This window comes from Eschrichtius robustus, chromosome 1 (assembly GCF_028021215.1).
Source record: "Eschrichtius robustus isolate mEscRob2 chromosome 1, mEscRob2.pri, whole genome shotgun sequence".
NCBI lineage: Eukaryota > Metazoa > Chordata > Mammalia > Artiodactyla > Eschrichtiidae > Eschrichtius > Eschrichtius robustus.
The window spans coordinates 120,605,869-120,620,360 of NC_090824.1; the positions used below are offsets into that span (position 1 = coordinate 120,605,869).

At 38.0% G+C, this 14,492-nt stretch overlaps 1 protein-coding gene across 4 annotated transcripts in view; it reads right to left on the reverse strand.

Moving 5' to 3' along the window:
* SLTM (SAFB like transcription modulator) overlaps positions 1-14,205 on the reverse strand; it is a 52,813-nt gene extending 38,608 nt beyond the window's left edge. For 3 of the 4 annotated variants that reach the window (XM_068552532.1, XM_068552524.1, XM_068552505.1), the window contains exons 1-3: positions 13,945-14,204; positions 12,901-12,988; positions 2,451-2,515 (exon numbers count right to left, since the gene is read on the reverse strand). In XM_068552532.1, coding sequence (XP_068408633.1) covers positions 2,451-2,515; positions 12,901-12,988; positions 13,945-14,106 — 315 coding nt within the window. In that variant the 5' untranslated portion in view covers positions 14,107-14,204. Of the gene's footprint in view, positions 1-2,450; positions 2,516-12,900; positions 12,989-13,944 lie in introns of all 4 variants that reach the window. The other variant, XM_068552515.1, reaches the window with a different exon arrangement.
* Positions 14,206-14,492: the final 287 nt, after the last annotated feature.

Genomic DNA, 14,492 nt, shown 5'->3' on the forward strand with positions numbered 1-14,492 from the left:
CAAATCTCTTACACTGAAATACATACACACTAACTGGATTGCTCTCAAGTTCCAGTTGTTTAATATTTACCAAATCACATACTTGTACGAGCTGTCCTTTAAGACATGGCTTCAAAGAAATGACTTCTTTTCTCCACATGTCACAGTTTGATTTAACTTCAAAGACCATGGAAATCTTACATATGATAATATAAAGCTTATTTCTAATAAATAATAAGGAATCCCAACTGTTACACCAATGTCTGTTCTTAGAAAATATGCAAATAATTAATCTAAATGTATTAGCTTTGAAATCTACCACTATGCCACAAAGCCGATTAAGCAGGGGAACATAGGTTGGGATTGCCTCTGTGAAAGAATATCTGTTTGCCCTTCAAAGTTTAAGGATACAAGGGTACCTCAGTAGAAACAAAGAAAAGCAGCAATCTGCCTAGTTCCCTCTTTGATTAACTGCAGAGAAAGGGCTGAAAGCAATGAACATTCCTTCCTCCTTTCCTATTCTCATGGTACATCTAGCAGATTTAACAAAAAGTTTCTGGGTTAAAAGGGGAAAAGTGCAGGGGTATAACTATTAATCATTCATAGCTGAACTGCAATGAGTGAATTGAAATTTCTGGTGGGCACCGAGAAGAAATACGATTGTTTTGGAATATGGAGTGCTTGGGGAGCAGGGCGTCTCTGGGACAGAGGTTTAACCAACTTCACTACCTATGGGTGGAGGAACGTAGGGGATTGAAAATGGAGTAGGTGGTTGGTTATATGATGGTAGAAGAATAGGTACAAAACAAAAGAAAATCACAAGGGAAGTCCCTGAGGGAACTTCATCTACTCTGAAGTGCCAACTTTGACCATTCTCCTCACCAATAAGTAGAAGTAATTCCTACAGTATTCACATATCTAAGCAACAGGTGATATTTACCCACCACTACTGTATAAATTCCAAAATTACCAACTCTGAGAAACAGGGAAAGCATATTCACTTAATTTCTATCAAATTCATCACATACGCGGATACTTCCAAAGGGAAAAAGAAATATAAAGAGAGTGAAGATATATTTAAATAGGATTTTTTTTAAAGCTCTTTTGTTCTTCTAGACATTATGAGACCAGGTTCATTTAATAATTACACAAAGGCATCCTTTGCAGTACATATAAGAGACAGCAATAGTACATCTTGTAATGTTTCAAACAACTGAAATATTTTTATGAATTGAAGAGCTGAAAGGAAGTTAGAAATGTGAAAACTAAAAGGGTTTTTACTAAGTCACAATGCTTTTCCAGGTTATGGATAATTTTGGCTTAATCATGCACTCACTAGTGAAGATAACTAGAGAAGAGCAAAGGAACAAACCTAATGGAAGATATACCACAAGTATAAAAGAATACAAAGACTGAAGAGTTCTTAAATGCTCAAACGAAAGCTGGTTACAGACATGCAATCATCAATTTTAATGGATCCCTGAGCAAACATTTCCTAAACTATCTGACTGCAGGGCTAACTCCTCAACCAAACATCTCTTTCTCTCTGTGCCTGCCCTCAAAGTGTAAGATACAAAGCGTTGAGACGCACGGTGCTGTGTGGCTTGTGTGTGTATAACGTAGGCAGGGTAGAGAGCTAGACCACAGGAGAGATGGGTGGGTGAACTGACATGAGCGGGCTTCATGGTGGAGCACACAGACATCCCAAGATGTTACGGCAATATGGCCTAACTGTACACAGAAAACAGAAATACATGGGGTGTAAATGTACCTAATTTAAGAGGAACTATGCTCATTAAAAAATTCCTGCAAATGCCACACTACCTAAGATCTAATGATCAGTAAATAGCAGATCACACTTCATTAAAATGAAAACAAGCAAAAAAAATCTAACTATGATTAAAAATAACAGTATGTAGAACTGCCACAACCTCAATTAAAATTGAAATACTTCATATTTCTGGTTGGTCAGTTTTAAAATACATTCTTTTTTAGCCAATAAAGACCTGGCTTATCTTTAAAGGGCAAAACAAATTTCTTAATCTGATCTTCACCAAGTAGCAACACATCAGCAACTTTCTCCATTTTAGGGACTACATTATTCTAAGTTCTGTTTGTTATATACGAAAGCTAATGCGATGGACAGTACCTTGTCCAGGAACTAAGACAACAATTGTCCTGTAGCTGTTCCTCTGGCCCCTATGTCTCCGATTTCTACTTAAAGGCTCGGACAAACAGTTTTTGCTTTGTCTCATTTAACTAAAGATAATGTTATTTATTATATTTCTCAACTATGAGAATTAATAAGATTGACAATATTATATAGAAGTCTAAGACAATATTGATATAAGTCTCTATCATTATTTTACCTACATATTTCAGTGTCTATTGTTCAAGTAAAATGCATGAATTCATCATGCAAAATGCTAGGCTCAAAATAAACATCTTAACCTGTGTAATTAACACTTTACCTTGACAAAAGCATCATCTTCCACAGAAGCATCTCCACTCAACTCATCTGCTTCCTGTTTTTTACCTGTGAAAGAAGGAAAATGGGCTAACAACCAATATTTTATTACTTTAAAAGCAAAAAACATTCAGAGAAGTTTACCCCGAGGTACCACTCTCCACTCCCAAATCATCGGACAAAGCTAATGCCAACTGCTTATAAACCACCTGGCCACAGCTGTCCCAAACAAAAAAAAGCTTTATTAACAATGTCATGCTGTTTCATTTCACTAAAATAAACTGTACAATTAATCCTACATATGAACCCATCATCTTAACCAACTTGACATATGAGATACATTTTTTACACCACTCAAATTCTCTACCTCCAATTCTCCCGGAAGTAGCAGCACCTTTCAACAGTTCTCTACTATTTGTATACATGACCAGACATCTGATAGCTAAATTCAAGACTCATATCCCCCATAAAGCCATCCCTAAGTTCTCCTTGTCAACAAGCTTTCTCTAAAATAAAATTCTCACACTTGACACCTCACAATCCATCAGCTGATTATATATTGCCTTGTACTCTCAAACACATCTTGCTTCACCATTTAAAAAAATACCTTAAGTACAGTGACTGCTTTTATGCTTATTTTGTGTTTCTCCAAAGGCCTAAATATAAATAGCGCTGGGCGCTTAACATAATGACTGATTTAACTGATTTAAGGCAAGTAGAAATTACTTCAGACCAAAAACTGTTAAGAGCTTCTAGATAGACTACAGGCCTCCCTGACCCAGCCCTCATCTTCAAACCTTTGCAAACTGGTGGTTGGAATTTTAAAAATGTTTTCCACATCAGAAAAAAAAAGTTTTCCACAGAGCCAAAGCTAAAAGTTTGTGTTTTCAAGCTAGTCCACAAAAATCTACTAATTAAATAACCCATAATGTATCAGAAATGCTGTTAAAAAAAAAAAAATCACAGCTGCTAAAATTTTACTATTAAATTTTTAAATTTTTATTTATTTTGAGATGTTAACGAATGTTCTTTCCTGAGGCTAACTAATCAACCTTTCCTTTGTGTAAAACAGGAGTTGCCATGTCGCAAGCTTCCATGACCCCCAGAGTAGAGGGTTTCGCTGTGAGGTAACTGTAAAAAAAAGTTAGGATGCCTCCCTTTCCCATGTCTCCTCACCAGCTCCTATCTTCCATCTACTTCCAATTTGAAATCCTTTCCATGAATGAGAGATGAAAAGTGAAACAAGATACTGGTCCTTTCCAAATATGTGAAAAGATTAAGAGTAAAGAGTTTTCTTTTATCCACTGAGGGCTTGTGTGAATCAAAAGAGAAACAAAATGTGGAGCTTAGTGGCATTTGTATTTTAGAGACAATACAAATTAGAAGTTACTGTAAGGGCAACAAGAGAGCTGTTCCTTCCTTACAAAAGAAAACAGTATCAGGTGAGAAAGAGCTCACTAAATTGTTTTATCACGTTTAGAGAAAGTTCCATAATATAAAAACTTTAAAGATGCTACCTTTGAGAAGAAATAAGCTTTTTAAAACTATAGGATTGGGACTTCCTAGTGGTCCAGTGGTAAAGAATCTGCCTTCCAATGCAGGGGACGAGGGTTCGATCCCTGGTCGGGGAAGTAAGACCCCACACGCCACGGGGCAACTAAGCCCACATGCCACAACTACTGAGCTGGCGCACCTCAACTAGAGCCCACGTATCACAAACTACACAGCCCATGCACCACAACTACAGACCCCATGGCCCTGAAGCCCGCGCACCACAACGAAGAGTCCGCAGGGCTCAACGAAGATCCCGCGTGCCGCAACTAAGACCCAACGCAGCCAAAAATAAATTAAATAAATAAAATAAAACTATAGGAATCCACCCCCCAACACATACACCACCAAATAACCTACAGAGTATCGAGCTTTTGGGTGAACTCCTTCAGATCATTTGCAAATACCATTTACTCTTTACAAATATAAAATGCTTTACAATTTGCAAAGCGCTTTATTTTTTTTTAATTTATTTTATTATATTTTATTTTTGGCTGCATTGGGTCTTGTTGCTGTGCGCGGGCTTTCTCTAGTTGTGGCGAGAGGGGGCTACTCTTCGTTGCAGCGCGCGGGCTTCTCACTGCAGTGGCTTCTCTTGTTGCGGAGCACGGGCTCTAGGCGTGCAGGCTTCAGTAGTTGTGGCTCACATGCTCTAGAGCGCAGGCTCAGTAGCTGTGGCGCATGGGCTTAGCTGCTCCGCAGTATGGGGGATCTTCCCAGACCAGGGTTCAAACGCGTGCCCCCTGCATTGGCAGGCGGATTCTTAACCACTGCGCCACCAGGGAAGTGCCGCAAAGCACTTAAAAAAAAAGGTCAACTGATTTTTCCTATCACCCCATGGTACATAGGGCCGGTAATCACGATTTTACAAAAGAGAAAATGAACCCGAGGTTACACAGCTTGCCCAAAGCTAGTAAATGGCATTGTCAGACTGGAAGCCAAGGCTTCTCATTTCCAGTCTTAAATTCTTTCCACTTCATCTTACTATGACCTACTTAAAAGACATTATTCTAGTAAGCAGTGGTTAATGAACTCAATTTAAAGATACCATCTTTGAAATGGCAGCCCTCAGCATAATGACAAGCTACATATACTATGCACACTCCATGGTGAGTTTCACTTGCCTTAGTTTACTTAAACGAAAACCAAATTACACTACATCAACCAAAACAGCAACAGCAGTAACTACCACTGCTTAAGCAGCTTCCACAGTGCAGACACTAGGATAAATGCTTCATATGTATTAATGCATTTATTTTATCCTCTTAACTAGCCCCATTTTACAAAATAGGAAACTAATGCTGAAAAGTTAATCAGATGACAAAGTTAGTAAGGGTAGTGCTTCAGTTTAATCCCAGGCCTATTCCCACTCCTCAAAAACCACAAAACCATTGATGTTCAAGTAGCTACAATGTGCCAGTCGTTAAAAATGTTATCTCTTTTAGCGTGAACACAGGCTCCACAAGCCACATCCATAAAATTTTAAAATGTGAGCGTCACAGAGATTACGTAACTTGCCCCATGACAAACAGGCAACAAGAGGCAGAGGCACACAAAAAGCTCCAAGTTTGCTATCCCTTATTGTTTTTAACAGCTGTATCACATGAAAACACTGGACACAATGTGTCATAAGCTTGTAAACATAAAAACCACAAGGACGAGATTTTCAAACATACAGTGATGAAACTTTAATAATAACCTGATAGGTACATAATATTTAAGGAAACTGACATTTCACACACTAGTTTTTGACTCCTCTCGTGATCTGTAACTCTGCACTTGTTTACACATGATGAATTAGAAACTATACTGTAATTTCTTCCTTTATGAAAAAAAGTATCACCCCTCCACCATACAAAAATAATTCACATCTTAAAAAGCTATGATGTTCATCATCCAGCCCAGAACCTAGTACAATGCTATATAATAAGTAGATACTCAAGCATTATATATATCCTGACTGATAATGGTGTAGGTTCTAGGCTGCATGCTGGCAGTAAACAAGGTCTGGATTTCTATTCAGAATTTCTATCAGCCCTCACTGGGACAAAGGTAAGACGTGACACGCCAGTCAAAGTAGCATCATGTGCAACCCCATCCTGTCAGTAAGGACTGTAAACTCCAACTTTAACGATGTTACAAAGTACATCTACAGATTCCTAACTTTTATGATGTCACAGATAAGAAATAACTTAAAAGCAAAATCAAATCCCACTTAATTCAACAAGAACCACCAGCTTAGGCCCATTTTTGTACAGTCAGTAATCGTTTATACCCCATATCCCATTTAAGCCTGTGCTATGAAAGCTCCTACAACAAACTAATAAATGAATCTTTTGTCCTTCAGGGAATCTGGCATATACCACAGAAATGGGAACTGGTCCAAAAGCAAAGTAGCACCACCAGGATGAAGAAGCTAACTGAAAGTGCAATGTAGTCAGAAGCCTAACTTTAATGCTTTGAGGAACAAAACTAGAAAATAAATTGAGTAGTAAAGATAGTTGGAATAGCAAAATAAAAAAATGGAAGCAAAATTACTTACCACATCTCAAACTATCATAGTAGTAACATATAGTTATTTTGAAATTTCACTGCATGATTTTAGGGTCAAAAGTAAAATGGTAAAGTAAAAATGTATACACCAAAGGAAGATGACACTAGAACACCTCCTTAATTATGCAACATTGTTTGTATGGGTCCACAAATCCTTAGTGAAACCGCTGGGACCAGACATGTTTCATAACTGTCAGATTTTAAGAGAGTACAATAGTGTATATACCATTTGTAAATTTAAACCTCCCAGTGGCTTCTGGAACAGTTTCTCTCAATCAATCACAGAAACATTTGTGCAATGAAATATATGAATAGTAACATCAATTAGGATAAATCAAGACTATAAGTAGCCTCACTTTTGCCACCAAACTTAAGAAAAAACTTCATTTTCAGAATGTTTGTATTTCAGAATTAACAATAAAGAATTCTGGATGGCAATTTGGTTTTCTCCTTCAAAGGCAAACTGGTCCTTACAAGGTTTGGTAATTTTCCTTTTCAAGTTCAGAAATACCTCCAGAAACAAAACGAAACAAAAAATCCACTTAGCAAGTAGATTTTAAAGTAATTTTGCCAAAAAAATTTTGTGGCTGAGTAACTTTTCCCCTAAACGTTTACAGAAGCTATGAAACGTAGAAAATGTTCAGTCATAAAATTTCTGTTGGATAAGAGGGGGGAAGACTCAGAGACCAGGCCAAACTGAACAACACTGATGTTTCCAGCAACAACCTCTCCTCAACTGTATGAAATCTTAAAATAATCATGTACTATGCCTTGTGTTAACCATTTGCATATGTGTTTTAGTCTCTCTTCTATTAAAGTGGTATTTCACTAATGAAATCAGTTTTCTAAAAGGCTTTGCACACTGTCTTAAACATAGCAGTCATCCAATAGGTCATTTTATTATTTTTTAAAAATCTACCATAAAGATAATTCATACTCATTATAATAAAATAAATCTGGAAAACACCAAACGTACATTTTTTTAAAATCTCTTAACTTTGTCATCTAAAGACAACCAAACTGAACATCCACACACACTTGTGAGCGTCTGCACAAGATTTTAAAAGGCAGCAAGAATGTAACTGAGTTCTTAACGGATGACTTTTCTATCCTATCAATAAAAAGAAAATAGCACTGCTTAACTCAGCATTGCTGTGAGCATCAAATAAAGCAATGTGAAAGTTTTTTGAAAACTGTAACAGAGAACTAATTGCAAACTGACAGGCAGAAAGAGATGAATGAAAATGATGCTAAGTTTTTCAAGCTGTAATCTAGAGCAGCCAGTGGTTCTTAACCCAAGCTGCATGAGAATCACCTGGGGAACTTTTAGAAAATACTGATTCCTGGGCCCCCAACAGAGTAACCAAAACCAACTCTCTGGGGGGCAGGAGCCTGGTATCTGTATTTTTAAAAACTCAAACGACTCTAATGTAGAGCAGACTGAGCATAACTGAAGAAGTTGGAGTGAGAAGAACATACAAGGTTACTGTTTTCAGATTCTCCAGACTAGAAAAAATTTAAATTCTACCTACCTTCAACAAAACACCTTGCGTAGGTATGAACCGGTATTAATTCTCGACAAGGTAAAAAAAAAAAAAAAAAAAAAAAAATCCTTAAACATAAACCTCCTATGAGTACATGCACATGTACATATATACCTTAGATCATGTTATCTGTGATAAAATCCGAGTGGTGGAATTACGGGCAATTTTCACTTTTTTGTACTTTTCTGGATTATCTAATTTTTAAAATGAAAACATTTCACTTTTATAATCTGGAAAACAATTCTGTAAAGCCATAATACAAACTATTCCAGGTTACCAGAACTGCCACATAAGGCTAACTTGGGCTGTGGAGTTTATGGTGTGAATGGTTAACTCCCGGAATTGCACCACACCGAGGCCCTTTTATTGTAATGTGTGAGAACTATCTTATAGGTGATTAAATACATCAGTAAACTTCAGCCTTAAACCCTAAGCCATTGTTCAGTCTCTTCATTAAAGTCATCTCTGATGCCACCAACTGATAATAATGATTGCTTTTTCCTCTAATTCCTGGACAATTCTCACTTTATTTTACATGAGTTCATGAAAGAGAAGAAAAAGTGTGAAGTCTTCTGTCCTTAATTCAAAATGCCTAGGAGATGAATGACATGGGAGAAAGACACTGTCATAAAGTACTAGAAAATTTTATCTATCTCCCCACCAGGATCCTTGACACACACCATATTTGACACAATAAAATAGCTGAAAAAAGTACAAAAGTGTTTGATGATAAACATAATCCACCATATACAACTGCATAAGTCAATTGCAGGCTTTAATGGCTGAGGTAAAAGGGCCTGATTTTGTGAAATGAAAATGACACACACAACTTCTGAGGTTGGACAATATTCCAGCAAAAGTTATGAGGCTTTCCAACACAGCAACAACTTGGTGAGGGATAAAAAGGCGAGTGCCATGATTCACGTACTCTAAAAGTAAGTACATTTCACAATCAAGTGTTTAAGGAGAAGCCACTAGTGCTGTTGAGAAAAGCACCTTAAAAAGAAAAACTGTTTGGAAAATAGTAAAGACTATTAATCTCTGATAGACTGCTGCCTACAAAAAAATATGCAATTAAAATAAGCACCAAAAGAAATATTTTTAAAAGCAGTTGTTAAGAAAGTCATCATATGGCCCTCAGTATTCATTCAACAAACCTGCTATGTGCCAAGCAATATGCAGGCATTACAGAGACTAATGTAAATAAAAGACTATGTCCTCACCCCCACAAAGCTTCTAGCCCAGTGGGTACCCAAAAAAGATTTATGACAATTTTGTCCCCAAAATGCTTCTCAATGCCACAGTTCTGATTAAAGTTTCCTTAACATCCAAACACACAACAGTTAAAAAAAAAAAGCAAGCATTACAGTGCACTATGATACTAAATTACATGAAATTCATTTTATGTGGTTGATTACTATATTCTTATTTGGCATACAAATTTTAGAAAGCTTTACACAGTAAACATGTAATTAATTATACTGAGTGTAGTACTTTCCACACATAATCAGGCATTATGTTTGGATAAATCTGTAACCCAAAAATATACTTGTTTCTACAGTGGGAACAAAACAGATTTTATATAGCAGTTTGAATCTTTTTTAAACCTGCAAGTATTGTTAAGTGAGTTTCAATTCGGTAAGTACTGATTACATATACTTCTGAATATTGCACTGATTAACTACTTAAAGTAACTTTTGCTGAAGTTTAGAGGTGACTCGAAAGGCTGAATATCCAAAAGAATGATATGCTGTTTACAGGTGAACCGAAAGAAAAGTTTACATCTATAATTTCTAAAAGAAACTAATGAGGAGTTAGCTCTACCTGTTTAACCGCTTTCTTAACATACACCCAAATAATGACAGTAACTCTCACTGGTGAAGCGCTCTTCTAGGTTACTTATTAAAAATTTCATAGCAAAGAGAATGTGAAAAGACTCAGAAGTGAGAACCAATCTAAGCTTAAAACTTCACCCCACTAACTCTATGCAAATAGATTTTACAAATATGTTAACCATAAATATTAGGACCCGCTATAACATTATCAACATTTGTTACAAGTTTGTGAGTTTGTGCTTGTAATAACAGCATTTTAAAAAATATTCTACAATATATTTAAGAATGCAGACTCCTTTTCCTCTAATCTGTCAAAACATAATCATTTTAACACAAAAAAATTGTTTGAGAAATAGTGACCCTGCACTTATAAGAGAACAAACTTAATATTTCACCTAAGTAACTTTTCAAGACCCATGAAGCTTCTCTTGCCTTATCATTCAACATCATTTAATTTTATTGCTACATTAAGCCACATCATCATAAGAATTATTTATTTTGCCTAACAAGCTGTTAAACGTGGTGTCTTGCTGTTGTCTACCTGACTGCCTCTAAGTAATCCCTTTCTTTATTCTTATCCTTTTTCTAGTATTCCCAGCTAAAGATATCCATACTGACTGAGGACCTATGAGTTTTCCTGTTCCTTCCTTATACATCTATTTTAGCTAAAAAAAGAATTTTTCTTCTGGCTCCTAGCTACATATAATTATTAAATTTCAGAATTAAGAGACCCTTACAGATGGTCTAGTAAATTTTCCAATTTTACAAAAAGGAAGTATACCCATTGAAGGAAAAGTAGTATGACCAAGATGCAATTACTTTCAAGATAGATACTGTCAAGTGAAATAAGATGTGACAAAAAGAACATCATATTACAATACTATTTAATTTCTTGAATCCTTAGTTTTAAAAATCTGTTAATTATTATTTTTAAAAGTTTCCTTATTCAAATTTGATGTCTAAAAATTATTTTTAAACTTAATTTAAAATTTAAAATAATCTTACTTATAAGCATCTTAACTGTAAATTAATTCAAACTAGGTTCTTAGTTTGGGATTTACATTATGTTCTTTCTCATTCACAGGATTTTCAGAACAATGATAAATGGAACTCAAGGAGACAAGAGCTATTTATCACACATGTCCCAGAATGAGTCTCATGAAGTACTCAGTTGTAGTGTGCTGCAGACAGACAATTAATGCTACGACTCCTGACTAAATACTACAAGATACCTTAACATCAGAGTTATGGAAAAATTCAATTTCAAGTATCCTTATAATCCATATAAGAGGAAAAAACTAACATACTTATTATATATATATACACACACATACATACATACACATATACATATGTATACTGAAAAACTTCTTAAAATGGTATATTGCTGAATTTATTGCTAAAGGTAGGATGAGTGAAGTTCCTAATGACTGAAAAAGAAAGGGATACATAGAGAAATTAAAAATAGGTGAGAATGAATAAATCAAATGAGATTTACTTTACATGCTAAAATCAGTAATCAGCTTAAATAATTTGGGACTATGATTAATACATAACATCTATCAAACTACCATAATATGCTAAATAAATGACATGAATCAAAATCATTATAAGAAATCACAATAAGAAACATGGTTAATTCCTGATGTACTTATTTCTGAATTTTTTACGCTTCCTCATTTTGAAATTGCCTCTGGGTTTGTCAGCAGAGGCTTCTCAACACAAGCTTCTCTAACACAGGGAAATGTATCCCTCAAAGTGATACACTGAGTTAAGAATTACATTAAAAGCCACAGATCTTCAAGATAACTTTGTTACTCCTCTAAACACCATTTCTATCTCTGCCATTCCCATCCCATCCAGAAAATGCTTCTTTGCCCTTTTCAATTTCCTTTGGCACAAATAGGGCACTCTTGCAAACCTACAAAAACTCTCAGTGAGACGGCATCAAGATGTGCCTGGTCCCAATACTCATGCAGATTGCTTAAGATCAAACTTGACTACTTCCTTCTTTTCAAGGTTAATCCATTTACCATTTTACTCTAGTTCAATCAATCTGGTCTACAGCAGAGAGTAGCATTTAGGATCACTTAAAGCAGTAAAGAGTGTTAGGTTTTTAAAATGCAGCTGCATGGAACTTGTATGTAGGTACCAGGATCCAGATACCCACATCATGCCCACCCTCTGACACTGTCCTTATCAGGAGAGAAATCCGTAATTATTCAAGTAAGTATTTCACTTACCAGAACCTTTTAAATATATCTAAGTCCCATTTATATTGTTAAAATGTTCATTTAAAACCACCTTTACCTATTCATTAAATCACCATATCCTAGAAATATATTCTGGCCTACTTTAAAAGTTACAAAATCAAAATCATTAACATATCCCTATAACTTAAAACTTTTTATTTTTAAGCTAATTAGTCATGGATTTTTTCCCCCTACCTTGTTAGTATGATTGGTAAGGTCTTTTTGAATTTCACTGAAAATTAGAATGTTTAATGGCATAAATGCAAATTAAGTTCACCAAGTCAAACAAAATACTAAACACAAAGGTTATAAAATTTTAATATACTAGAGAAAACAGCAAGGAGCCAAGGTGAAAGATTTGGTAGGAATTCCATCAATACTCTGCCAATTGTGGGGCAAGGTAGACATGTATTAAACCGTATTTTATTCTTTAGGTCTTCACACTATGAAGGAAGAAATATTATGAAACTTGACTTTGTAATTTTTTCAGGAGCAAGAAAGAACTGGTCTCACTTTCAGGTCAGCTTCAGCCAAATCTTAAGGGCTACTAGTCACCCAAAGCCTGGCAACAGTAACTTTTCTTCCTTGACCCAACAAGGCAGAGTGCCAGAGGGAAATAGCAAAGAGTAGCACTATATAAACAGGGCAAGTGGCACAAGAGCAGAGGCAAGTTATATAACCAAAATATATTTTAAAATATGTTTATAACTCGTAACAACCTTTGCCTTTGGTTGGTTTCTTGTTTGGAGTATCAGTTGAAACAGTTAATTCAATATTATCTGGATCGCCTCCTTCCTCTTCAATAGCCTACATTAGAAAGAGAAGTTAATATGCTACACAGTCTATCTAAACTTATTATAAAAAACGAAATGAAAAAAAAAATTAGCAAACCTCAAGCCTCAAGACATTAGAATTGCCAGTCATTTCATAAACCAACTTCACAAAGGAGCAATTAAACTACACGAGAGAAACTTTCAGAGGAAATATCATTAGGTATCAAAATCACATGAAGTTTTACATATTACCCAGTCGAGAAAACTAACTGACTCATATTATCATACTGAACAAAAGTCTAAATATTCTCGATTGCAGAAAAGTTGCTAGCTACGAAACTAAAGAACTAAAAGGAGCTTTCCTAATTTCTATAGTACAAACTTATTTCTCCTCTACTACAATTCCAACGCTCACTCAAACCAGAAAGATAATCAGGGAAGAAAAAGAAGATTATTGCGCTATTGCAAAAACTGAAAACCCAGCGGAAAACAAACCCTTTCTCTTACCCACCCATCAACTCCCACTACCAATTACCCCCAATATGGGGAGGAAACGGTTGGACACAATTAAACGGTTAACTTCGCAGAAGTCACCAAAGTAACCAGTCCCTACGAGGCCAAGAAATGCACGCGCTCACCATCGCTAAAGGCTGGGGACCGAGCGCCTCCCGGGTCTCCACGATCGCCCTTGGGAGGCCGCGCCGGCCGTCCGCAGCCTGGCAGGGACGTCCCGGGGGAGGCAGGAGTGCGCTCGGCTGCGGCGGCCGGTCCCGGGAGGCTCGCGGGCCCCTCGCAGGCCCGGCCCGGCGCGCGGGGGCGGGGGCGCCGCGAGAGGGTCCTCGCCCTCCCGCGCGCGCGGGCCCCGCCCGGGGCCTCCCCACCTCGCGGCCCCGCGGGCCCCGGCGGCTGCGAGCAGCCGGGGGCTGCGGCGGAAGTGGGGGCTCCGAGGCGCGGCCTAAGCTCGCCTTCCCGGACCTAGCCGGGCCTCACCTGCTTGAGTCGGGAAACGAGCACAGTCTTGACTCCGGTGATGTCCAGGTTCCGCCGTTTCAGCTCGGACTTGAGATCGATGACCCGCAGATCGGTGATCTTTTTACCTTCCGCCTGACCTGAGGCGGCCGAGGCTGCCACAGCACCGGTAGCGGCAGCCATTTTAGAAGAACAGCGCGCTGCCTAGGCAGCGAGTGATCTGCAGGGCGGCGGCAGCAGCTCCAACTTCAACTCAGGCCTCGCCGGCCGCCGGCGCCGCACAGCGCTGCGCACAATGAGCCACTAGCCCCGCCCCCGTCCGCCACCCCGGCGCAACCTGCAGCCTCAACCAGCACCCGGATGAGGGGCGCGCGTGCGCACTGGCGGGAGGCGGGGGATAGTGCCCAGCGCGCGCTGCGGGGTTGGCCGCTGCCACCTGGGCGGTGCGACGCCCCCCCGCCCCCCCCAACCTTGCGTGGACTGGGAGGTCAGGCGCGTTCAGCCGCACCAACGTCCGCCGTGCCGCCGTTCCCCACCGCTTCGTTAGCCATTTTCTGGAAGTGTCTCGA